At 47.6% G+C, this 24,497-nt stretch overlaps 1 protein-coding gene across 7 annotated transcripts in view; it reads left to right on the plus strand.

Annotated features, from left to right (window-relative positions):
• The first annotated feature begins 1,897 nt into the window (after window positions 1-1,897).
• The window catches only part of SEC16A (SEC16 homolog A, endoplasmic reticulum export factor), a 39,303-nt gene continuing 16,703 nt past the window's right edge, over window positions 1,898-24,497 (plus strand). For 4 of the 7 annotated variants that reach the window (XM_053374792.1, XM_053374797.1, XM_053374794.1 and 1 more), the window contains exons 1-16: window positions 2,694-2,834; window positions 7,462-11,189; window positions 13,060-13,202; window positions 13,807-13,895; window positions 15,352-15,472; window positions 16,611-16,797; window positions 17,971-18,133; window positions 18,248-18,390; window positions 19,402-19,463; window positions 19,570-19,708; window positions 20,109-20,351; window positions 20,962-21,059; window positions 21,739-21,820; window positions 22,204-22,321; window positions 22,459-22,570; window positions 23,084-23,189. In XM_053374792.1, the coding sequence (XP_053230767.1) occupies window positions 7,536-11,189; window positions 13,060-13,202; window positions 13,807-13,895; window positions 15,352-15,472; window positions 16,611-16,797; window positions 17,971-18,133; window positions 18,248-18,390; window positions 19,402-19,463; window positions 19,570-19,708; window positions 20,109-20,351; window positions 20,962-21,059; window positions 21,739-21,820; window positions 22,204-22,321; window positions 22,459-22,570; window positions 23,084-23,189 (5,460 nt within the window). In that variant the 5' untranslated portion in view covers window positions 2,694-2,834; window positions 7,462-7,535. Of the gene's footprint in view, window positions 1,921-2,692; window positions 2,835-7,461; window positions 11,190-13,059; window positions 13,203-13,806; window positions 13,896-15,351; window positions 15,473-16,610; window positions 16,798-17,970; window positions 18,134-18,247; window positions 18,391-19,401; window positions 19,464-19,569; window positions 19,709-20,108; window positions 20,352-20,961; window positions 21,060-21,738; window positions 21,821-22,203; window positions 22,322-22,458; window positions 22,571-23,083; window positions 23,190-24,497 lie in introns of those variants that run through there. The other 3 variants (XR_008328654.1, XM_053374796.1, XM_053374793.1) reach the window with 2 other exon arrangements.

Here is a 24,497-nt window from a genome sequence, read left to right on the forward strand (position 1 = left end):
CACAGGAACCCCAGGGTGAGCTTAGGTTGGTCCTCATCAACCTTGCTCCCTCATTTGGTTTACCCCATTGGACGATCACCCTGAGAGGTGGAGTCAGTTATAGTGGGGAGTCAATGCCTAAGTCAATACCACTCACGTGATTGTATTTCAATAAAGTTGTGGCCAAAATTTGCCCCAAAACTTAAACTAATATAAGTGTCCATGTGTATTTATTTTGGGGGTGGGTCTGGGGCCTCGAGATGCAATCACACATCATGTCCAGGGACACAGCCTGCACCAAAAAAAACCTAAAATCCATGGCTTCCTGGCAACTCCATGGCCCAAAAACGTGGTTTTGAAGCACAGATCCTCAAGGATCGTCACACTTTTTGCAATGAGCCACCCCAAACTGACCGTCAAATCACACATCATGTCCAGGAGAACAGCCTGCACCACACAAAACTCTGATCCACGGCTTCCTGACCACTCCATGGCCCAAAAACGTGGTTTTGAAGCACGGGTCGTCATGGATCCTCACGCTTTTTGCATTGGGCCAACCCAAACTCACCATCAAATCACACATCATGTCCAGGGGCACAGCCTGCACCACAAAAAACTTGGATCCACGACTTCCTGCTCATACCATGGCCCAAAAACATGGTTTTGATGTACGGATCCTCAAGGATCGTCACACTTTTTGCAATGAGCCACCCCAAACTCACTGTCAAATCACACATCATGTCCAGGAGAACAGCCTGCACCACACAAAACTCTGATCCACAGCTTCCTGACCACTCCATGGCCCAAAAACGTGGTTTTGAAGCACGGGTCGTCATGGATCCTCACGCTTTTTGCATTGGGCCAACCCAAACTCACCATCAAATCACACATCATGTCCAGGGGCACAGCCTGCACCACAAAAAACTTGGATCCACGACTTCCTGCTCATACCATGGCCCAAAAACGTGATTTTGAAGCACGGGTCCTCATAGATTCTCATGCTTTTTGCATTGAGCCACCTTAAACCCACAGTCAAATCACACATCATCACAGTGGATGTGTGATTTTTTTGATGCTGTCTACAGAGTAAGACATGGTCTACAGTATCATGGTGATTTTATTTAATTTGAATGAAAAAATCATATGAATTCATGAGGATCCGTCTAGATCCACCTTTTACCTTTTTCCATCAAGAATTATACAACTTTTAGAAGACATCTGAAGGCAGCCTTGTATAGGGAAGCTTTTCATATTTAATGTTTTGTTATGCTTTTATATTTGCTGGAAACCGCTCAGAGTGGCTGGGGCAACACAGTCAGATGGGCGGGGTACAAATAAATTATTATTATTATTATTATTATTATTATTATTATTATTATTCAGTGTGGATGCAGATGCAGATTTGGTTAGCATTTTAGCACAAATGGCTTGAGCCTCCACCCTGACTTTCAAAATATTTCCAGGCATCTTCTTCATGTAAATTAAATTTGGGTTGCAAAAATTTTATGGAGAATTCTGCGAAGAATTTAAAACTAAATAAAAAGAAAGTGTTTGTAATAAAGTGTGGGGGGGGAATGAGCGTCCTTCCCTCCGGGTCTCACAAGCTCAATAAATGCGTGTAGGGCGAGGGAACTCTGTGCATGCTCAGAGGCACGGTGGGGCTCTTAGCCAGCCTACTCCGCGCACTAAAGATTCCGAGCTGAAAAGCCGGGGAATGATTTCGGCTCTTTCCGCCTCCTCCCGCCGGAGAGTTCCGAACTTCCTTAAAGGGATCGCCGTGGCCTCTCCTTTAACTGACTCATTGATTGGGGGCGGAGGACGGAAACGCCGAGCAACGAATTACTGACTGCGGACGAAACCGTAGAGCTAAGAAAATAAGGAGCAGCATGCCCACCCTTCAATTCCTGTTTCCTCCCACCGGAACACAAACACAGATGACAGGTAGGCGCTCTGATCCAAACTTCTATGGATCGATTCCTTCGACTCTAGCCCACCCAAGAAGGGGCACCTGTACGTTGTTAGCATACCTCTGTCTCGGGAGATCATGAAGGCGTGTGCTTTTGGGAGTTTAAAATAAGCTGTTAAGCTGTTGGAAGGTTACAGCGCCTTATGTGGCTGTAGAGACTGATATGGGAGAGAGATATTTTGTTGCATCTGGGGCAGATGAAGACACCCGGCTTCGCTGTTACAGCTGCACCATGGCGATTCTTCTCTCTGTGCTCCTCCTAGCAGTCATTCCTCCTCTGAGCACTGCTGTGGATCCAGGCACTGTGATCATCTGCAAGGGATTCACGCGCGGCGAGTTTGATGTTGCCAACCTTCATGTCACGTTTGCAGACATCTTTGTAATGTACATAGCGATTCTCCCCTCGAAAGAATCTGGGAACTGTAGTTCACCACACCTCAGAGCTACAGTTTTAGCACTTTTAAGCAAGCTGCAATTCCCACGATCCTTTGCGGGGTGGATTGGAAATATGATTTAAATGCAAGGCATTTCAGGCAGCCAAAGTTTCCAGTCCTCGTGGCTCTTAGGGAGCAAAAGGGGCGCGGAGTAAAAAATAGAAAGAAAAACCTTCGCAAGTGAACTCGGAAGTGAAATCGTGCACGAGTCTATAGTCATCCCTTTTCGTAAGTCTACATGCATCTCTACCTTGTGCAGGAGCCGGCCAAAGCGGGGGGCGGGGGGCCGTGATGGCGTCACACGCATGGTTAGGGGCGTACGTGACACGTCTGCGCTGCCGGATGTTCCAAGATGGCGGCGGCGTTTGCTGCTTTTGCTTCTGCCTGCCTGTCACCGAGGCACCGTTAAAGCCGGTTGGCGCTGCTTGTGCTACTGCTGAGCGAGCGGTAAGCAGGTGAGTCCCCCCGGGGGTGTCGGGGGCGTAGGAAGGAGAGGGCGGAGTAGGCCGGTGCGGGGATAAAGGTGGAGCCTCCAGGCTCAGCGGCAGTCTACCTGGCAGGCCCTTCCTTTCTCCCACCCTCTCTTCTATCCGTCGCATGCTATTGTGGTGAAGGAGAAGGTTATAAGGATGAGGATGCGGCGGTCGCGGGTGGGCTTTCTTCACGAGAAATAAATCAGCCTCTCAGGGCGAGGTTGTGACTTCTCTTGCATGCACGCAGGAGGGGCCCAAGTTCGGCCCCCACACGTGCTAAGTTAAATATGCTGGCATTCTTGTTTAATTCAGCCCTTCTATTCATAACCACGAGGACCCGAAAATTATTCTAAGGGGAGGATGTAGCTCAGTGGTTAGAGCCTGTGATTTGCAGGGACAGGCTCCTATGGTGAGGCTAGGAACGTCCTGTGAGTCTGAGGCTCTCCAGTGCTGCTGCCGCTCCATGTTGACAGTGCTGAGCTACATGAGTCAAGTGATGTGACTAGGTAGAAGGTAGATTGGGAAAGGCTTCAGATCACCAGGTAGAACAGTTGCTTTGCATGTAGAAGGTCACAGGTTCAATCCCTAGTGGCAATTCAAGGTAGGCCTGGGAAGGACCCACCTATTTCTGAAACCCCAAACTGTATTACAGCAAGTCGCTTCAGGACACCCATGAGTGTGAGAAGCTATATATAACTTAGAACAGGCTAACCAAAGTTAACTAAGTGGTTTGGGAAAGTTTAAAGGATTTTCACCTGAAGTCTAAAAGAATATAAACTTGGCCTGACATGAACCTTATAGGAACACTGGGAACTGAGTCAGACCCTTGATCTTATTAACTCAGTATTGTCTGCACTGATTGGCAGCAGCTATTCTCCAGGGTTTCATGTTCAGAGGCCATTCCTAACCCTATGTGGAGATGCCAGGAACTGAACCTGGCATAAGGCAGGTGTTCTACCACTGAGCCACAGCCTGTCAAGATTTTGACTTCTGCTGCAGGCACCCTCCCCCTTAATAGATAGCTGTGGACTCTGAAGAAGGATATCTGAACATAACTGTGAGATCTGATTTGCACCACTAAGGAAATTTTTGCACAGGAAATATATGGAAATGTCCTGCCAAACACTTGGCCAACTGCGTCAGACCAACACAGCTACCTACCTGAAACTTGTGCAACTCGTACTCTTTCCAGTGAGAGATGGCATCACCTGTTGAGTTTCTGCTCATCATCCTACAGGGGGGAAAAACAGGTGCTGAGAAAAAGGGAGCCAATCCAGGAGTGCAGTGTAAAAACATCAGGACTGCTTTGTTGGTCTATATCTTAATCCCACATTCTGAGTCACTCAAAACAATTATTGGCAGTGATAAAAAGGGTGTTTGCCTGTGAGTGTGGTTAAGAGTTGCGGGAGGGGGGGCGTGTTATAGAGTAGTGGATCTCCCTTGCAGACAGAAGGTAAGGTTGGGAGAAGCTCCTATTTGAAATCCTGGAGATTGGTTTAGTGGTCAGATGAGGTGAATAGACAGGTAGCATATTCAGTTTGCCTGGGAATTTCTAGCTGCCTTTTCTTTGAGCCAGGAAGCATCCCAGCCTTTTACAACTTGTGGTTAATAACAGCCCTGATTTTGCTTAAAGGGAGATTTTTGGATGAGTTGGCCTGAAGCCAAAGCCTGAAAGTCCAAACGCTCATTTCTAAAATCTCACATTTCTCGACTTCATTCACTATCACAGCCCCACACAGCTAACCAAATGAATTGGTCCAATTAAAGGATATCTCCTGAATCTGATTTGACCTTTGCAACTGTGATTTCCTTGCAGCTTGTGCACTGGGTTTAATTCAAGTATGACACTGGATGAAGTGTTTAACATGTGTTGTAAAGAATAAAATCTTATTTTCTTCAATCAAAAAAGTAAGTCTTTGAAAGCTTTGTAAATATTGCTTTAAAACTTTGTGTGTTTTGAGGCGGTGCGCGTGCACACACACGCGCGCGCGCACACACACACACACACACACACACACACAAACACACACCAAAAAGCAAACAAACATGGATGTTGTGAACTCCATAAAGACATGAAGGTGTTGCTTTTAAAAGCCAAAACTAAATCTAGTGGCCTTTCCTGAAGGCATCTGCATCTGCATTGTACTTTATGCAATGGTGCCTTACAAATAGGGTAGTATGTTCCATGAAATCCAGAGCCCACCCCCCACCCCCACCCCCGATGGCAGCCCAGACTCTACCTGAAGGCATCCTCCCCTCCCCTCCCCTCAATTATTGGTTCCATCGTTCCAGCTTCTCTTGCTGTCAAGAAGCTTCTTCTGACATTGGACTGGGTTTTCTCTCTTCCTAGAACTTAAACCTATTACTTCTAAGTAATTTAGTCCTGCCCTCTATGGCAGCAGGGAACAAGTCATTTCCCCCTTCTATATAATGGCCCTTCAGGGGTTTAAAGAGCACTGTAATTCCGTCTAACAGTCTTTTCTTCTGTTGAGTAAACATTCCAAGTTCCTCAAAACTTATTTTTCCATGCTGTTGACTATTTCTCTCATTTAGAAATCTTAAAGGAAGTGAGTGCCCAAAACTGGACCTGGAACTTCAGATCAAGCCTAAGTAGGGCAGAATAAAGTGGAGCTCATCATGTCCAGTGTAGATCAATTGCAGTCATAGACTTATAGAGGAAGGAGCCCTGAGGATCATAGTCAGAACCTCTGCAATGCAGGAATATACAGCTGTCCCATATGGGGATTGGACCTGCAACCTTTGTGTTACCAGCACCACGCTCTAACTGACTGAGCTATCCAGGCCAGAATCCTTTCCATCTGCACTGCCGCCAAGTCATACTGTACATGGGCATTTGATCCATGTAGTCCCTCCTCCCCACTCAGAACTCTTGATTTGGCACTCTGAATGTCTCCCTTTTAATAAAAATTAAACTAGGTCATACTTAAACAAAATATCCCAGGGGAAGTTTGTATTGGAGAAGCTTATCAGAAAGGGTGATGCTATTCTGCCTTTCTTGGAAGATTGTTCAGAGCTGGAGAAATTCCAAGCTCATCTTCAGACACCCCTGTGACTCCCATCAAGATCCACCAATCCCATTCTTTTTCATTTTAAAAATGGAGGGAGTTTTGCCTTTCTCTTTGGTTGGAAGGGTTGCCTGTTTTGTTGTGTGCATACCTGTTTGAGGGTGGGGGAGTTCTAAGCAATATCCATTTTTTCTTCTCTGAAATAGGCATTTTGCAGTGATCACAACAACTTCTTAGCTTTCCAGAAAGACTAGGGCCCCCTTGCTTTGGGGTTCTAGGAACACGTAATAGTGCAGTGCATTTCAGATGAAAGATTTTGGTTCTGATCTAAAACCTCAGGGCAGCCATGAAAGTAAGCCTAGGAAAGCCCACTGTCATGTTTGCTAGCTTTCCAGGCTTCACATGCCAAGATTAGTTGTTTGGTACAACACTGTGGCCTAAAATGAGAGGAAGAAAGCAAGGCTTTTCTAAAGTGGGGGAGCATTGTTGTTGTTCAAGCACAATTGAAGCAACCATGATCAGGGATGCTGTGTGTGTGGAGGTCATCCCTCAACATCTGGAGGGCCACTGTTTAGTTGGACCTCTTTTTTATGATTAATACACCCCACCAAGTAGCTTGCACAGAAACTTAGAGGTGATGAGGAGAGTGCCTGTTTACACATTTGCAGCAGGGCCTCCCTAATTTCAGGACATAGCCCCCTTGATTCCAGTGAGTTACCAAGCTAGGTGTAAACACTCACTGCAGGGTTGCATTTCCAAAGGGCTGGTGTTTAGCAGGGTTTTGCTTATTATGAGACCCTCTTCATTTTAATAAGGCTTCTGTCTTGATAGAGTAGCACTTGAAATTGTTTAGTGGGAGCACCTGGCTATAAGGCATGTGCTTCAGTGGACTTCCTTTTCAGTGCAGCCTTCTGTGAATGGAGAGCTATTTTCAGATTCTCACAGTAAAAAATTAATTGGCAGCAAATGAAAAATGAACTTAAATAATATATGCAAGTCAATGATGTGGACTTAAATAATATATGCAAGTTAATGATGTGGACAACTTCCCACTCTGTTTTTCTATGATTAATTTTCAGCTTTTGGAAACAGGATATTTCTTTTTTAAAAATTATGTTATACTTCATAAACATTAATGTAGCAATGAAGGATTTCCTTGTTTCTCCAGAACTTGTTGATGTTAACAACTCTTCAAGCATGCTAAAATTGACATGTTGAATTTTCTGTGCCTTCCTTCCCCTCCCCTTAAAGTCTAATGTGGTAGAATAACATCCTGTTGAGTTGTCACATTTTAAAATATTTACAAACATTCCAAAAAAATAATAATTTGTGAGTAAACATTTGCATTTTTAATTGTGATGAACAAGATGAACAAAAAATCATCTTGCATAGGAAATAACCCTGTACTGGACTTGTTCCTCGAATTCTTTGGATGACAGTATTTCAGTAAACACTCAAAAGGATCACCCCCCTATCATGACTTCTGGCAACGCTTAGTTCACACTTCTTATGAAGTAGGAAGCCTCTTTAACTCTTTGTCTTCTCTCTCTCTCTCTCTCTTTCTCTCCTTCTCTCCTTTGCAGTGAGTGCATGAAGTGAAGCCAGTTCCATAGCATCCTCCAGTAATTCTCCTGAGCAACTCAACTAGGAGTCTGTCATGCAGCCTCCGCCACAAACCATCCCCACTGGGGCAGGCGGGCCCCCTCCACTGGCAACATCACAGAACATGTATTGGCGAAGCAATCCGTTCGGCAAGCGGGCCACCGTGCCAGTCTCTGCAGCCGCAGGCCCGGTGCAACCCGTGACAGACCCCTTTGCCTTTGGCAAGCAAGCCCCACAAGGCACCCAGTTTGCTGCCAGCAACAACCCCAGAGGCAATCCACCTGTTGTGCAAGACTTTTCTCTAGCAGCGTTTCCTCCACATGCAGCAGACAGTCCTCATGGTCTGCTCTCATTTTCCCCAGCAGCGCCTGCCTCTCAACCTGGAGGAAACAGTGCATTTTCGAGTGTGGCAGCCCCCATGCCATTGTTTGCTCCACAAGTCACAAACAGTGCCGAAACGCCTTTTAGCATTGAGCCTGGCAAGCGTACCCATAGCCCTCTGGGGCAGCATCATTCCATGGGGATCGCTCTTGAAAATTCTGTCAGCGGGCACCAGGGGTTGGCTCCTATGCCAGACAGGCCTCTGAGCAGGCAGGAGGCTGGTGGGAATCCAAGCAACCCTGCTTCCCTGTCAGCGTCTTTGTCTTTCTTCTCTCCTGCCCAGCAAACTGTGCCTCAGTGGAAACCCTCCCAAGGGAGCTCAGGGCCACCTCAGGGCCAGGCTTATTCTTCCTACCCAGAGCCACCATCCCAAAACACCCACTATGCTGTAACTCAGTCTGCTGCTGGTGTTTCCCAGCCAGGTCCCCACATGGAGCCCCATCAGAATTCTCCGCAGCAGCCTCTCGTTCACAATGCTGCTCAGGCCCCATTGATGTATGGCGATGTCTCCAGCATGACTTCCAGCCAGAGCTCTGGTCACCATCACACTGCTTGGCAAAACACAGGAGCAGGGTGCCCTTGGCCCGGCCACCTCCCTCAAGAACACTTTTACCTGCAACCTCTTGAAACAACTTACACTCTTGGCAATCCCACCACTCAAGAAAACGAATCCTCAGCTGAACCTCAAGGCGCATCTGAAGCGGCCAGCAGGCAGTGCCCGACCAATACTGATTCAGGTACAGTTTCCATGTTTTTCAAAGGAGATGAGGCTGAGAATGAGGAAATCCTTTCATCAGAAGGAGCCGAGCAGGCCAGCAGCAGCGCTGACACTTTTCAACAGACGATGGGCCACACATACTACCAGCCCCTCCACTCTCAGCAGATCCCGGCAGCGTCTTTCTCTCCTATGCAGGCAAGCACAGCTGAGGGCCTGGAAGCTCAGCATCCCTTCAGAGCCACCTGTGAGCCACCTGATGCCCAGGCTGGCAAAAGTGCAGCCTTCCTCACTGAAGACAAAGCCAGCCTTGCCGATGCTCGAGGGCCTGTCAGTACGCAGTACGAAAACATTGAGAACCTGGAGTGCGTTCCAAACCAGGAAGTCCTGCCGAGCGAGCCTACAAACCACAGTCGTTTGTCTCCCGGGGTGGCCCCAGATCCGACCAGGTACACCTCACTGCTAGGCCCATCACTGCCGAAGTCTAGCGCCACCAGCCGTCTGGAAAGAGGGCCAAACCTTGAAGCGCCTGATCTGTTGCCTCACCCCATCCGGTCCGACAGTGTCTCCTCCAACTACAGCAGCCTGAGCCAGTGGAGTCTCCCCAGCGCATCTCAGCCACAGGAGCTGGGCACATTTATCCAGCAGGAGAGCGGGAAGCTCCCAGAGGAGGAGGCATCATCGTCTTCCTCCATGGGCTTCTTCAAGCAGATTGATTCCTCCCCTTTGGGAGGGGATGGTAGCAGGCAGAGCCCTGGCAAGAGTTACCACCACAGCGGCCCTCTGTCCCATGCACCCACCCCAAGCCCCCCCAAGCCCATGGGGGTCTTTCAGACGAGCGCCAACAGTTCATTCGAGCCTGTCAGGTCGCATGGGTTGGGGGTCAAGCCCCCTGAGGCTGACCAAGCAAAGATGGTGGCCGAGCTGAGAGAGAGCCTTTCAAGTGCCAAGAAGAGCCAGGCCACCCCAGTCGCCTCACCGGGGAACCTGGAGCAGCCTCCCGATAATCTGGAGACCCTTTTCGTGCCCCGGGACTACCCCTTGCCTCTCACATTGGGGAGTGGTGCTGCAGGGCCTCTGCAACCCAGCGGTGGGTCCTTGGCGGAAAACGTGCAGTCGGTCCCTGAGAAGAAACTGCCAGGCAGGGCCCAGGGAAACAGGAAAAAATGTGAGAGCCCAGCCACTACGCTCTGGGCCCAAAGTGAGGTGCCAAATTTTGGGGGGAATGTGCTGTTGGCCCCGGCTGCTCCAGCAGTGCAGGTGCCGACCAAGCAGGCAGCCCAGGTGCTCCAGCCACCCGAGGAAGGTTTGCCTGGCCAGCAGTCCCTCTCACCAGGGTCCGTTCCCCACCCACCATCCCTGGCTGGGAATGTGTCTTCCGAAAACTTGGAAAACCCTCCCAAGCTGGGGGAAGAAGAGGCTCTTCGCTCCCAGGCGAGTTCGGGTTACGCAAGCCTCCTCTCCTCCCCACCTACGGAGGCTCTGCAGAACCAGCCCGTCCTGATCGCCCAGCCGAATCAAAGCTACAGCTTGGCTCAGCCAGTTAATTTCTCCCTCACTGATCAGCTGAGCAAGAGTGAAAGCAGCCACTTGGCAAAAGATCCCGGGGGTGGCAATAAGCCTCTGCTGGGCTTCCACACCAGCAGAAACCCTCATAGTGAAACCATGCCTCTGGGGCAACCCAGACCTGCAGGTCAGGCATCTGTTTCTGCTGCTGCTCTGTCAAATTCTAATTTTTTACAAAATCCCCTCGGCACTTCTGAAATGGCCTCGAATAAGCCTTCCCCCTCACTGATGCACCCAGCCTCCGAAGGCACCTTCAACTTAGCTTCCGAAAGCCAAAAGGCTAGTGTTTCAGAAGGGCTTCCTTCAGACTTGTCTGGCAAGTCTAGGGCTAATGCCTCCAGTGTGACGTCAACCCCTCTGACCCTCGCTACGGGCCCTGTGAACAGCAGTCCCAAGAACTCAGGCAGTCAGGAGCTTCCCAGAGTACTAGATTTCACGGTAGCAAAGTCCCTAGAGCAAAGCAGCACCACCAGCTGCACCCAGGTGCATAACCAGTCACTCTCCAGTGGGCTGGTGTTTGGTCACCCTGGCCGAGGGGAGAATGAGGTTCAGGATCCACAGCATTTCTATCAGCAGGTCACAAAAGATGTGCAGCTTCCGGGTGGCACTTCCCCCCAGCAGCAGCAGCAGCAGCAGCAGCAGCAGGTAGCATCCTCAGGGCAGCCCCATGCTCCGTCCAACCCCCAGGTGCATCCTGGAAGCAGCTCTTCCCAGCAGCCCCCAGGCCACAGGACTTATGAGGCTGATGGGGGTTTGGTCACCTACGCTCAGGCGTCCATGGAGAGCAAGCCAGTGTCGTCGAGCCAACCTCAGAGTGCTCCGGCTGCCACCAGCCAGACTAATGCAGTGACAGTGGCTGGTCAGCCAGCCGGGATCCCCTCTCAGCATGAGCCGCAGCACCCGCCGCCTTCTCAGACCCCCTGCCAGACCACCTTCATCCAGCCACAGAACCCTTACTACTACTATGGGCACCCCTACAACAGTTATCCTTCGTACCAGACGCCATACCCTCCAGTGGACCCCAGGACTGCTCACCTTTATTACCAGGTGGGCTCACAGGTTGTTTTTCCTCTGTGCCGTTCTGTGGTTGGCTGTAGGTGGGGTGGTGAGGTGGTAGGGAGGGTGGGCGTGTTAGCGGAAGCCCAGGGGGGAAAGCAATGGCTGGCTTAGTGGAAGGGGGGGCGTGTTGCTTCCACATTGAAAATCTTCCTTTCCCCTTCTCTCAGTTTTCCCTTCTCTCAGTTTCTCTCTTCTGAACAGCTGATGGACAGATGTCAGCTGAGAATCACAGAATTGTGGAGTTGGGAGGGACCTCCCAAAGTATCATCTAGTCCAACCCCCCTGCAATACAGGAATCACAGCTAAATAATTTAGTTATTCATTTATTCATTCATTGAATTAAACTTCTTACTTGCCTTTTTTATCATCAGATCCCATGGTGGGTTATTTACAAGCATTAAACAAAAAAAATATCAAAACAATTAAAAGCAGTTCCATATATAGAAACATAGAATTCTACAGTTGCAAGGGACCCCAAGGCTCATCTAGGCCACCCCCTGTAATGCAGGAATCGCAGCTGAAGAATCCCTGATGGATGGACATACAACCTGTTTTAAAAACTCCAATGAAGGAGAAAGTTCTGAGAAAGTTCATTCCACATTCTTAACAGCTCTCACCATCAGAAAATTCTTCCTAATATTTAATCATAATCTCCTGACTTGCAATTTGAAATCATTAATTAGGATCCTCTGGAGCAGCAGAAAACAACCTTGCTCCATCTCTCATGTGACTGCCTTTGAAGATTGGCTCCCACGTTGAAGATGGAACAAGCTTAGAATCATAGTATTGTAGAGTTGGAAGGGACCCTGCGGATCATCTAGTTCAACCTCCTGCATTGCAGAGGAATCTCAACTAAAGCATCTATGCCAGATGGCCACCCAACCTCTGCTTAAACACCTGCAAGGAAGGAGAGTCCACCACCTCCTGGGGGAATCCATTCCCCTGTCAAACAGCTCTTGCTGTCAGAAAGTTCTTCCTGATATTTAGTTGGAATCGCCTTTCTTGTAACTTGAATCCATTGGTTCGGGTCCTCCCCTCCAGAACAGAAGGGAAAAAAGCTTGCTCAATCTTCCATGTGATGTTCCTTCAGATATTTGAAGATGCCTTGGTTTTTGCTGCTCCAGAGGGGGTTGGATGAAATCCCAACTGCAGACTAAGGTTCCCCACTCCTGATGCTCTCAAAATGCTTTCAGCTAGAACTGTATCCCTGATCAGTTTCTGTGCGAGTTGCCAGGAGCTCTAATGCCAACATATCTGGAGTGCAGTGGCATGTGGGAAGGTCTAGCTTTGCCTATCATTTGAATGTGGCCAGAGGACTTGGCTGGTTTATGCCGCTCTTTGACTAGAGCCTTCTCCCTGCACCCAGTTTTAATTTGTTTTTGTCTTTTTTACTTTTGGCTATGCTTGCACAACTACCAGTTTCTGGAAACCACAGGAGGGGAGAGTTGCTGTTGTGCTCGGGTCCTGCTTGGGAGCATTTTCCCATTGGGACATCTTTTTTCCCCACTTTGAGGACAGGAAGCTGGACTGGTTGGGCCTCTTTTAGCCTGACCTGTCAGCCTTGCTGTTACGTTCTTAATTAGAAAGACATTCAGGGTGAAGGGATTTAGAAACTTCAAAAACCAGCAAAGGGGAGGATCATGTGGGTTCCCCCAAACATGTGATACCACATGGCAATTGTTGAAAGGAATGATGGCCTAAACTCCCCATTTCTCCTGACGCCTGAGCCTTTATTCTTTCCAAAGCTTCTCTAGTTAGCAGTTGGCAAAAGGTCAGCTGGGAGAGGAAGGGGATCTAGATGTGGTGGACTTCGGCTCTTGAGCTTTCTGTTGAGTAATATATAACCTCTTGCCTCTAGGAGCATCCATACGGCCGATATGATCCTGCCTCCCAGCATTATGACACCACGGCACCCAGTAGGAACGCTAGGAGCTATCATCAGGGGGAGCCAGAACGCCCCAGCTCCAGAGCAAGCCACACCTCTGATAAACCCTCCTCCAGGTGTGCAGTCCTTGAAAGCGGTGTGGGGTGTGTGTGTTTATGTGTGCACCCCTTTCTGAAAGACACTTTAGCCAACCCTCACCCCATCCAGAAGTTTCCTGTTCATTTTAAAAATAAAAATACTTCTATATTGCTTTTCATAAATAAATAAAATCAGAGCAGTTTACGACAATTGTGCATCAAACCATAAGACAAGCACCATATAAAAAAAGTAAACTTAAATCTGCTAACTATCGTGGAAAGATGTATTCTTATTTGCCTGTGTAAGCCTGATGGAATATGAGCATTTAAAAGTTGACATAGAAGGTATCCGCCTGAACCTCTATTTGCAGAATAAATTTATGGCTGCTGCAGTGTGAAACGACAAAGGCCTGTTGTGTCCTGGCTTTGCCAAGCAATCTGGTGCTTGTGAAGTGGTTCTAAAGCATCAGGAAGAACAAAGTAAATGGGAAGCCATCAGTTAAATTTTAGCAAGAAACAACCAGTTAAGAGCATCAAGTTGTGTGATACCACTGCAGTTCAGTTGTGAGCTGATGGGCATGGATCTCTTTGATGATTGATGTTTAAAACAAATAAAACAACCCCCTCTTCCTTCCTCTTGCAGGCAGGGATATCCTGAAGATTACTACAACACCAAAGGCGGATGGAATGATTACTACTCGGACTATTATGTAAATCCCTATGATTATGGAGGTAGGGAATATCAGTGGGTTGCTGTTTTTTTTATCCTTCAGCAAAACACATTTTATAACCATTGCTTCATCTTATAGTTAACCTAAATCTAGCATTATATTATCCCTTTTCCACTGAGGACCCTTATAATGTTTGCAGAGTTTCAAAGATGGAGGCAAGCAGCAGGTTTATAGGGATGATCTTGTACTGGAGAAGAGCATGGTTGATTAGGAATATTGGAAGATGCATCACATTGAGTCAGACCATTGTTCCATGTAGCTCAGTCATGTCTGCACTGGCTGGCAGCGGCTCTCCAGGTTTTCAGGCAGGGAGTTTTTGCCAGCCCTACCTGGAGATGTCCCTAGAGATTGAACCTGGGACCTCCTGCATGTGAACCAGATGCTCAGCCACTGAGCTTTGTGGCCTTTCCTTTAAAAATAAAGTAAAATCTTAGTCATCATGGCTGTGAATAAATACCTTGGGCAAGATTCTTGTGTGGGTGGTTACAGACCAGGTACAGGTGTACCTTAGAGGAAATGGATTTTGTAGATCCATTTCAATCAGGGTTTAGGCCCAGTTTTGGCACAGAAACTACTTTGGTTGCCCTGTCACTCATTGTGCTCATGAAGCTAGTAAGGGAGCTACTGATGCTAATTTCAAGCTACCAAGTGAAGTTCTTCTTTGAACCTTTTATACTTCACTGACCTGGAAAAGTGTTTTTAAGATTTGTGAATAATTAATTTGTAAATCTACAGTAGCAGTTTTCTCATTCATGATAAAAGCTAATCCCTAGGTGTGGAATTGTATGTCAGTAATGAAATTGGCAACTTTACAAGTTTGAGGAGGAAAAAACCAAGCAGCATTGGTTGTAAGAAAATGGATTTGTATGTTTTGGAATGATGCATAGCAATGCCCCCATTTGCCTTGCTGAGGATGTTTTAATTTTATTATATATTTTGAGATGGCTTTGTTTTGAAATTCCCAGGCTGTAGCCTTATGGATGCTGACTTGGGAGTAAACCCTGTTGAACTCCCTGAGTGCCTCCATTGCTAAAGGTGGAAATGCAGGGTGTGCATGTCCCAGTAAATGAGCTCAGAGGTTTATTACCTTGCATGGGATCTGGCTTGGCTAAAAAATAATCTCAAACCTAAAAATAACATTTTCTGGAGAGAGAAAGAGGGCACTTCTTTGATGGCAAACTCCATCCTCTTCAAAACCTGACCCCATTAGTTTTCAGAGGGGACATTCCAGTTCTATTCTTAATTATAGCTGAAACAGCCTCAAGTTCACACAACTCTCTTACACACACCTTGTATAATAAATAGCAGGGATGCCTTTTTTAAATTTGACACGCCTGGATTTTCATATAGAATGCTAGCATGTGCTCTCTGTTTCTGGCAAGTCTTAAAATGTGGCTTGAAATGGTTGTGTGAAGCTCCTGGGATTACTGATTCTCTCCTGCCTTTGCCCTCCTAAGGTCCAAGCCGTTACCCATACGACGCCAGGTACAGAGACCCCAGTGTTTACGACCAGAGGTACTGGGATTACCCAGAACAGCACCCTTACCAAAAGAGAGAGGCCTATCCCTACGCAAACAGGTTTGTGAACCTCTGGATGTCTGGAATGGTCTTGTTGGGTGTTTCTCAAAACACCAAGTGCACCTCCCACCCCCCAGAGGATTGAAGCTCGTGAAGTAGCAGGATCACATTCTGGGCCTCACATTTGAGTAGAAAAAGCCCCTCCTTGGCAGGGAACTTCCTCTGTCAGAATTCTGCTGCCCTTGCAGGGCCTGGCCATGGCAGCAGTGGCAGAAACAGCTAAGGTTCTCCTGGCTTCTGAGCCTGCATGCGATCCCAAAGGACTGGATGTCCAAAGGACTGGCAGAGGCTGGAGAACTTCAAGTGGATTGAGGTGTCTATCTGTCCTTTAGCTGTGATTTTCACATTATCTGTGATTCCTGCATTGCAGATGGATTGGACTAAATGACCCTTTGAGTCCCTTCCAGTTCTACAGCTCTATGATTTTGCAGACTTTGAAATCTCCCTGTAATAGTGTGGAATACAGGTGACATCCACACCACACACTTAAAGCACTACGGTATAATGTACGGTATAATGTTTTTAAATGTACGGTGTAGATGGGACCTAACCACATTCACACCATACATTGAAAACAACATGACACCACTTTAAAAAGTCATAGCTAAGAAGTGTAGTTAAGGGTTCTGAGAGTTGTTACAAAACCCCTATTCCCCTCACAAAGCCACAATTCCTAGAGTTCACTCAGAAGGAGATTGATTGTTGAAACATTGAGAATTCTAGCTGTGGGAGGGGAATGGGAGGGGGCAGTCTCCCCACAACTCTCAGTACCCTGTACAAATTACAGCTTCCGGGATGCTTTGGGGAAAGAAGACTTGAGTGTTTGAAGCAGTATAGCGCTGTGAACGTGGCCTCAGTTTTACAGTGGAAATTAGGATTTGAAGGGCCCTGTTGCAGGTCCACACCAAGTAGGCAGAGCTCAGCAGTGGCACCAGCAGGGCCTTTGAGGGTTAACAAGGCACTCTTGTAGGCCCCTGGGCCCCTGTCCCTTGTAGACTTTATGTGCCAGCACTGACTCCTTAAATCAGGCTCACTGGCAGCCTGTGCAGTGCTTTCAGGACCTCTCAGTTTGGAGCTTCCCTACAATCCCAAGCCCTCCCTTGCACTTTCTTTTGTGTTTTGTTTCCATGCCTTGCAGCCACGACCAGTATGAGGAGCACTGGCAGTATGACCCCCGTTTCACCGCCAGTTTTGATGACCTAGAGCCTCGCCGGAACCACTATGGGGACGAGTTTGACCGACACAGTGTTCACAGCGAACAGTCTGGCCACAGCCTGCGCAGCTCCCACAGCCGGCGGAGCAGCTTCAGCTCGCGCTCCCAGCAGGTAAGACTTTGGCCTGTCTCTGGAGAATCACCTGGCAGCACGAAAGAACCCCCAGCGCTGCAGTCTGGGTTCCCCCCTCCCCCTGCACTAGCTGTGCCTCAGCTGGGTCTTGCTGATTTCTCTCTCCACTTCCACCACCAAAAGAAACTGTCCCAGGGTGGTTGTTGTTATTATTGTATTTATTTATATCCCGCCTTCTTCCCTGACAGAGACTCAAGGTGGCTTAAGGATAAAATAAGAACAGCTAGAAACCTATGTGGGAGGTGGAGAAAATAATTTAAAAAGCAAGTAAACATTAACAGAAACACACGCATATATATGATTTATTAAGGCCTACAAATAATTACAATAAAGATGTCACAGCACCAGCTCTTTTCTTAATAAAGATATGATGATGATGATGATGATACTATTAATACTATTCTTATTGATGTTCAATGTTTTATATCTTGCTTTTCTCAGAAGTTGGGGTTCAAGGCTTCCAAAGTTTAAAAACATCATTGTAAAATATAATAAAAGGAAACTAGTTAAAAACAATACAGTGGACGCTCGGGTTGCGAACGTGATCTGTGCGGGATGCACGTTCGCAACCCGCAGTGTTTCCAACCCGCATTGCACACACACAGGTTGTGATTCGGCGCTTCTGCACATGCGCGACCGCCGAAACCCGGAAGTAACCTGTTCCTGTACTTCTGGGTTTCGGCAGTCCGCAACCCAAAAAGACGCACCTGAAGCTGCTGTAACCCGAGGTATGACTGTACATCAAAACACATTTAAAACCAGCAGTTAAAAACTGAGTTTGCTCCGACAGCAGCCCAGTGGTTAGCACCACCTGCACCTTAATCTTCCAAAGGTGTGTCTGTACAGGGAAGTCTCAGCCTGCCAGCAGAATTATAGCAAGGAGGGAGCCATCCTGACCTCTCTTGGGAGAGAATATCCTCAGGGAGCAGCTGAAGAAACTTCACTCTCTCTCACGTCACCCCCAACCATTCTTCTGATGTGGATGGCACTTAGAAGGTGCTCGACTGAGGATATTAGAACCTGGGCAGGTCCTTGTGGTTTATTAGGACAACCTGGGCTCTCACTTGAAGGGCGGTGAGTAGCTTGTACCTTGCCATTTCCTCTGCTCAAACTCTGGCCCTTAAACACTTCTTCCTTATGTTTCCCTTCCAGAGCCAGCTGTATCGAAGCAACCATGACCTGACAGCTGGCACCTATGAAGCGAATCACCAACCAGTCTCACTCCACACAGAGTATTCCTATGACCACTTTGCCGAGCAGTCCCCTTTCATGGACAGTTATGCAACTCAAGCTGCGTGGATGACTGTGGAACAAGGTAGCACCTGGGCGGCTTCTTGGGCTTTATGCATCCAGTAAGGTGCAAACAGAGAGCCGACACCTGCCAGACGTTTGTTCTTAACCTGCCTGCCTGTTTCCTTCCCCACCGCAGCCCCTTCAAGGCCTCTGCCGCCTGAGAAATTTTCAGTGCCCCATGTCTGCTGCAGGTTCGGTCCTGGGGGCTACCTGATCAAGGTCCTGGCAAACCTGCCTTCAGAGGGGCAGCCAGCTTTGGTTGAGATCCACAGCATGGAGGTAAGGGAGGGGAAGGCCTGCCTCAGCTGTGCTCCACCCAGGACTCTGTGTCTTGCTATTGTTAAAGCTACAGAATCTCTCACTGCCTTACCAAGTTTGCAGGCTAAACCATCCTGTATAAAACATTGCTCTGTTCATTTATTTGTTGCATTTATATCCCACCTTTCCTTCAAGGAGCTCAAATATGAGGCCTAAAGTGGTGGAATGAACAAATTATTTAGACGGTGCAAAAAAGTTAAAATGGAGCTTTGTTGGAAGAGCTTCTATTTATTTGTTGAACTTGACTAATTAAGACTCTTTTTAAACAGACAAAATAGAGGAGGAGGCTTTCTAGGAAGCTTCCGGTTCATGCCCAGCTTTCATTGCTGTCCTTGCTGGTCACACACTTGAAGTGCCAGGTGATCTGGGACAAATGTATTTAATAATAATAATAATAATTAATAATGCTTAATAACACTTAATGTGTGTAAATGGCCAGCTCGTTTTTAAAAAAAATTATGATGATATGCAATGAAACAAAGCTTGCCATTAATTTCACTAAGCCTTCTAAAATATTTATCCCATTGCTTTTCTATATGTGATGTGGTTGTAAACTGTACTTTATATTAATAAGCGTGTGTGTGTGTGTGTGAATACACAAAATTGTTTTCATGGTTTTTATATGTGGTTATCTGTTTTATATATGTCCTTATATTGAAAATAACATTTGTCACTTCAGGGGTATATTTTAGAACCCACCATATTTCTGTGATTGTAAGCTGTTTTAAACTGGTTTGCATACTGTGTTTTAATGTTGTAATCCTGCCTGGGACCTTTGACTGATAAATGGGTAATACATTACTATTGCTGTTATTATTAATAGTTATGTCCCCCTTAATTCAGCAGAGCCCACTCCCCCATTGCTGAGTTCCCTAATTTGTGAGTTCAGCAGGGTCTAGTTAGTGCTGCCTTCAGTGTAATGAGATGCATCACAGACCCTGTCCATGATGCTCCCCTCTGCTTGCCTTGCAGATGGTGATGCAGCACTCTCTGGAGCAGGAGGAGATGAGAGCCTTCCCTGGCCCCCTCACCAAGTATGTGAAGCACTTGCCTTTCGTCACGTCGGAGGTTGCTCCGAGCTGCCTCCCTTGGAGGCCTAGTTCTCTGCCTCACCACTGCTTTCTCTTCTCCTCCTTATAGAGAAGAGACTCACAAAGTGGATGTTATCAATTTTGCCCAGAACCAAGCCACCCGGTGTTTTCAGAATGACACTCTGATCGACAAGGAGTCTGCCCGGCTCCTCTGGGACTTCATCATTCTCCTGTGCAGACAGAATGGGGTAAGAGTTCTGGGCTTCCTGCTAAATATCTGAACCAGTGAAATGCTTAATATCCTGCAGATTAATCCTTCCAACTCACTGTGCTTTCAGTTTTATGGGATGGTTGCAGTGATGTACAGGGAAAGGCATGCTCTGCCCTGCCCTCCCACCTTGAGCTTTGAAAGAATGCCTAAATGCAGAGCTAAAGAATGATAATCACTCTTTGGGTATAGTCTACCAAACAGTTAATTTTACTAAACAAACCAAAAGTCACACTTGACTGCGAACTCAAGTCCTGCAGTTTCTGGGCTAAGGGGGACCAGCTAGATGTTTCTCTCCCCACCCCCTTGCCAGGTTGTGGGATGTCTCCATCCAAGCTGCCCTTTCGAAAGAGTGTTGCTGTCCACTGCTTTCCTTGCAGACAGTCGTGGGCACAGACCTTGCTGAGCTCCTGCTGCAGGATCATCGCACAGTGTGGCTCCCAGGGAAATCACCCAATGAAGCTAACCTGATTGACTTCACGAACGAGGCCCTGGAGCAGGCAGAGGAGGAGTCTGGAGAAGCCCAGCTCTCCTTCCTCTCAGACAGCCTCATCGCCACCATTGGCAACCTCGAGAAGGAGACAGACCGGTTCCGGGAGCTCTTGCTCTATGGCCGCAAGAAGGTGACGGGCTAGGGACGGCTAATTTCCTTCTTTCTTACATAACAGTAATACGTATGTGTGTGTAAAATTTTAGTGTTGTTACTGAACCAAAGGCAACAAAAACAGCACTATGACTCCCAATTCTGGAGATACCTTAATCTTTGTTATAATAGTAATTTCCACCTTACAATGGCAGATGTTTCTGTTAAAAGGAAGGGAGGAAGTGTTTCGCATGACATTAGTGCAAACTGCTGGGTACTGGTCCTGTTTGGTTTTGCATTTGTGATGGTGGTGATCTCCCACCAACTCTCCAGCAAAAGCGTCCTTGTGTATTCTTCTTCTTTGCCAGTCATAGCTTGCATGTTGGGTTTTCAGTGAGGGCGATACACCACACCCTTCTATACCAAGATGTTGAAGTAGCCCCTTTAAGGTCTTTCTAGAAGCTGGCATTGACCCTAGGTGCTGACACCAAAAGAAATCTGATTAAAGGTTTCTCAGTCAAATGCTGGTTTCTTCCTGAGCATGTGTTGGAGTGAGGAGGAGAGCTATGGGTGCTGAGCACACCCCAGGGGAGATCCATGCCCAGCTTGACAAGTTTCTGTCCCGTCCCCCCCCCTCTCCCTCTCACCAGGACGCTCTGGAATCAGCCATGAAACACGGGCTCTGGGGCCACGCTTTGCTGCTGGCCAGCAAGATGGACAGTAGGGCTCACGCAAGAGTGATGACCAGGTAAGAGATACCTACCTCCATGTGCACTCCCAGTCCTTTTTCCAGTGAACTTCAATACATTTTTAAAACTCTGCTGCCGTCACCTGGTTACCCACACCTGTTCTTTACTCATCTCTTGCCTGGAGTAAGCAAATAAATGCGCTTACCACGATGGGTACATGTTCTCTCTCCACTATCAGAGGCAATATGCCAATGAATACCAATTTCTGGAAATCATAGGTGGGGAGAATTGCTGCTGTTTCCTCAGGTCCTGCTTGCAGGCTTCCCATCGTGGACATCTGCTTGATCACCATAAGACGGCTGGACTGCACAGTCTTACAGACTTCTTATGGGTGGCTTTAAAAGGGATTTACCAAATCGAAGGAGGAGAAGGCTATCGGTGGCTACTAGCCACAATGGTTTTGTTCTGCCTCCACTGCCAGAAGCAGTATGCCTCTGAATACCAGTTGCTAGAAACCACAAGTGGGAAGAGTTGATGTTGTGTTCAGGTTTTGCATTTGGGCTTCCCATTGGAGCATTGTGTTGGTTGCTGTTGGACTGGCATGCTGGACTTGATGGGTTCCCTTTGCTTGATCCAACTGCTGCTGCAGGGCTCTTCTTAATGCCTTCAAAGTGCCGTTGGACTCTCTTAATGTCTCCTTAGAAAGACCCCTGACTTTGTGTGTTCTTGGCTTGTCAGGTTCGCCAACAGCCTCCCAATCAACGACCCCCTGCAGACTGTCTACCAGCTCATGTCCGGGAGGATGCCCGCAGCATCCACAGTGAGTCCTGAGTGAGAGCCTGCCTTGTCCCTGCCCATTGGAGGAGGCCACAATTCCTCATTGGGCAAAGGGCTTTCAGTTTTGTGCGTGCTTAAACAGGAATGCACTGTGAAGTGCTCCCTTAGCAGCCATGCACTTTGTGAATTTGTAGTTATTTATTCGTCAGACTTGCAGTGGCTCATCTTATTTTATATCTTTATGCCTCCATTCACATTAGTCCCAAGGCAGTGTGCAAAACAATTGTAAAAGCAAAACAGTAAAATCACAGTACAGTGTTGTTGTTTTTAATGCAGAAACAAACTGAAAGGCAGAGGTAAAGACTTAGCAGTGTACTGGAAAATTCATTTATCCTGTCTTTCTCTCCCTGCCACCCCCCCCCCTAGTGCTGTGGAGATGAGAAATGGGGAGACTGGAGACCCCACTTGGCAATGGTCCTTTCCAACCTGACAAATAACATGGAGGTGGAGCACAGGACGATCACCACCATGGGCGACACGCTTGGTAAACCACAGAAGCAAATCCCACTGATGGAGATTGGGGTGGGAGGGAAGAGTGATCAGTCTCTGGGAACAGAGGGCCCCTGGGCCTCAGTCCTCTCCTGCCCCGTTTTAAGGGATGCCTTTTGTCTTTTGCCACAGCTTCGAGAGGCCTCCTAGATGCTGCTCACTTCTGCTACCTGATGGCTCAGGTTGGATTCGGAGTCTACACAAAGAAAACAACTAAGCTGGTTCTGATTGGCTCAAACCACAGGTGGGTGGGGAGGAATGGGTTGCCATGAAGCCCTAAGTAATAAATTTATAACCCACTTTCTAAAGAGGGGTGAGCCTTCACAAAGCAGCATGCAAACACCAAATAACCAACACAAACACAGTTTCAAATGCATTGAAGCAGCCACCCTTCATTATCACCATTTTTTTTAAAAAAAAGAGCATTAAAGCTGCCTCTCCCTGACTCAGGGTTGTGGTTGTTGTGCAGGAAAGCCTTGCCTTTGTGTACATTTTGATATGCACCTATTGCTGATCCCTGGGCCAGTTGCAGCCTCGCTGAGGGACTGTGGCTTGTCTCTCTGCCCCTGTCCCAAGTTTCTATCTCTGAGGCCAGAGAAGGGCCATGGCAATGAAATTTGCTGATGGAGCTGTTCAAGGGGTGCCAGAGGGTCTTGCGCCTTTTTCTACCTCCATATTCTAAATGGCCTTCAAGTCAAGTGCCTGTGTCTCATTTACCAAATACTTTCCTATCCCACCCCTTCTGTTTACCTTTCAGTTCACCTTTTTCAAAGTTCTCCACCAATGAAGCCATCCGAAGGACAGAAGCCTACGAATATGCGCAGTCCCTGGGGACACAGCCATGCTCGTTGCCCAATTTCCAGGTTTGGGGTGCCTCCTGTCTTCTCAGTCTCCTGGGTGATGGCTGCTCTTTGTCCCCTTGTTGTTTTGCAGTGGTTGCAAATGCTTGACAGCTGTTGTCCCCTTCCACTTTGATCTTGCTTATAATGTGCAACACAGCTCAAGTTCTGAGAAAGCATGGGAAAGGAGCACCTTGCCCCTGCAGTTCAGGAGCCTTTCTTGGGAATGTGTGCTGGAGAAAGCTCCTTTTTGGCTTGTGTGTGCTGGGGGCGGTGGCAACCCCCAGCCCCACCTCCACCCCACTCTCTGGGCCACACAGCTTCAGGGCAGGAGAGAGGGAGAGGAAGGAAAAGCAAAAGATGGGAGTGGCCACAGAAGCTGGGAAAGGAGTGTTTCAGGTTGGATGCCTGGAGCTGTGGAGAGATCAGATCATTTTTTTATACCATCGCAGACTCGCTAAAACAAGAGCACACACAGGATAAATCCTGAGCATGAAAACATCTGCTTGCTTAAAATGCATTGTAATACAGGTACAAAGGATTTAGCAAAAGATAGAAACATAAGATTAAAAAATTGCAGCTAAAATGAGAGCATCGCCTTAGAATCCTAGAATTGTGGAGTTGGAAGGGACCACAAGGGTCATATAGCCTCCCCCCTTGCAATGCAGGAATCTTTTTGCCCAGTGTGGGGCACAAACTAAGCAACCTTGAGATTGAAAGTCTCTTGCTCTGCCGACTGAGCTATCCCTCAGATCTTGAGAGACATTTGAGCAGAGGAGAGGAACTTGGCCACTAAGCCTGTTCTTTAACACCTGCTGAAAATATTTCTGTTTTGCCAGCCCTACATGGGCAGTTAAGAAGACATCCTTCCACAACTGTTAATTGCTGTCTTATTTCTAACTTTTTTAATGACTTTTATTGCAAGCTTTTAAGGTTTTATTGTTGTGACCCGTTTTCATTTTTTTAATGACACATTGATCATACAAATACCTTTCTTAATTAACTTGCTTGCATCAGCCGAAAGCTATTCCAGGCACGATCCTGGTGTCCTCAAAGGGTGTTTCCTCATAAGGGGGCAAAGTCCCCTGTTACATTCCTCTCTATGAAGGTTACATGACCCAGACATGAGCTGTTGAGAAGAGTCCGGAGTGAATGCCAGGGCAGGGGCAGGGCACTAGGCACCTTGTAGGTTTGGGCTGCTTGAGAAGAAATGACAGCTCTGAGGTTCTGGAACATTGATGCTGCTTGTGCAAGCAGCATGTCTAGGCCAGGCACCCTCATGCTTTTAACTGCTGCTGCTGCTGCTGCTGCTGCTGCTAAGGCCATGCTCCC

The sequence above is a fragment of the Podarcis raffonei genome, chromosome Z (assembly GCF_027172205.1).
Source record: "Podarcis raffonei isolate rPodRaf1 chromosome Z, rPodRaf1.pri, whole genome shotgun sequence".
NCBI lineage: Eukaryota > Metazoa > Chordata > Lepidosauria > Squamata > Lacertidae > Podarcis > Podarcis raffonei.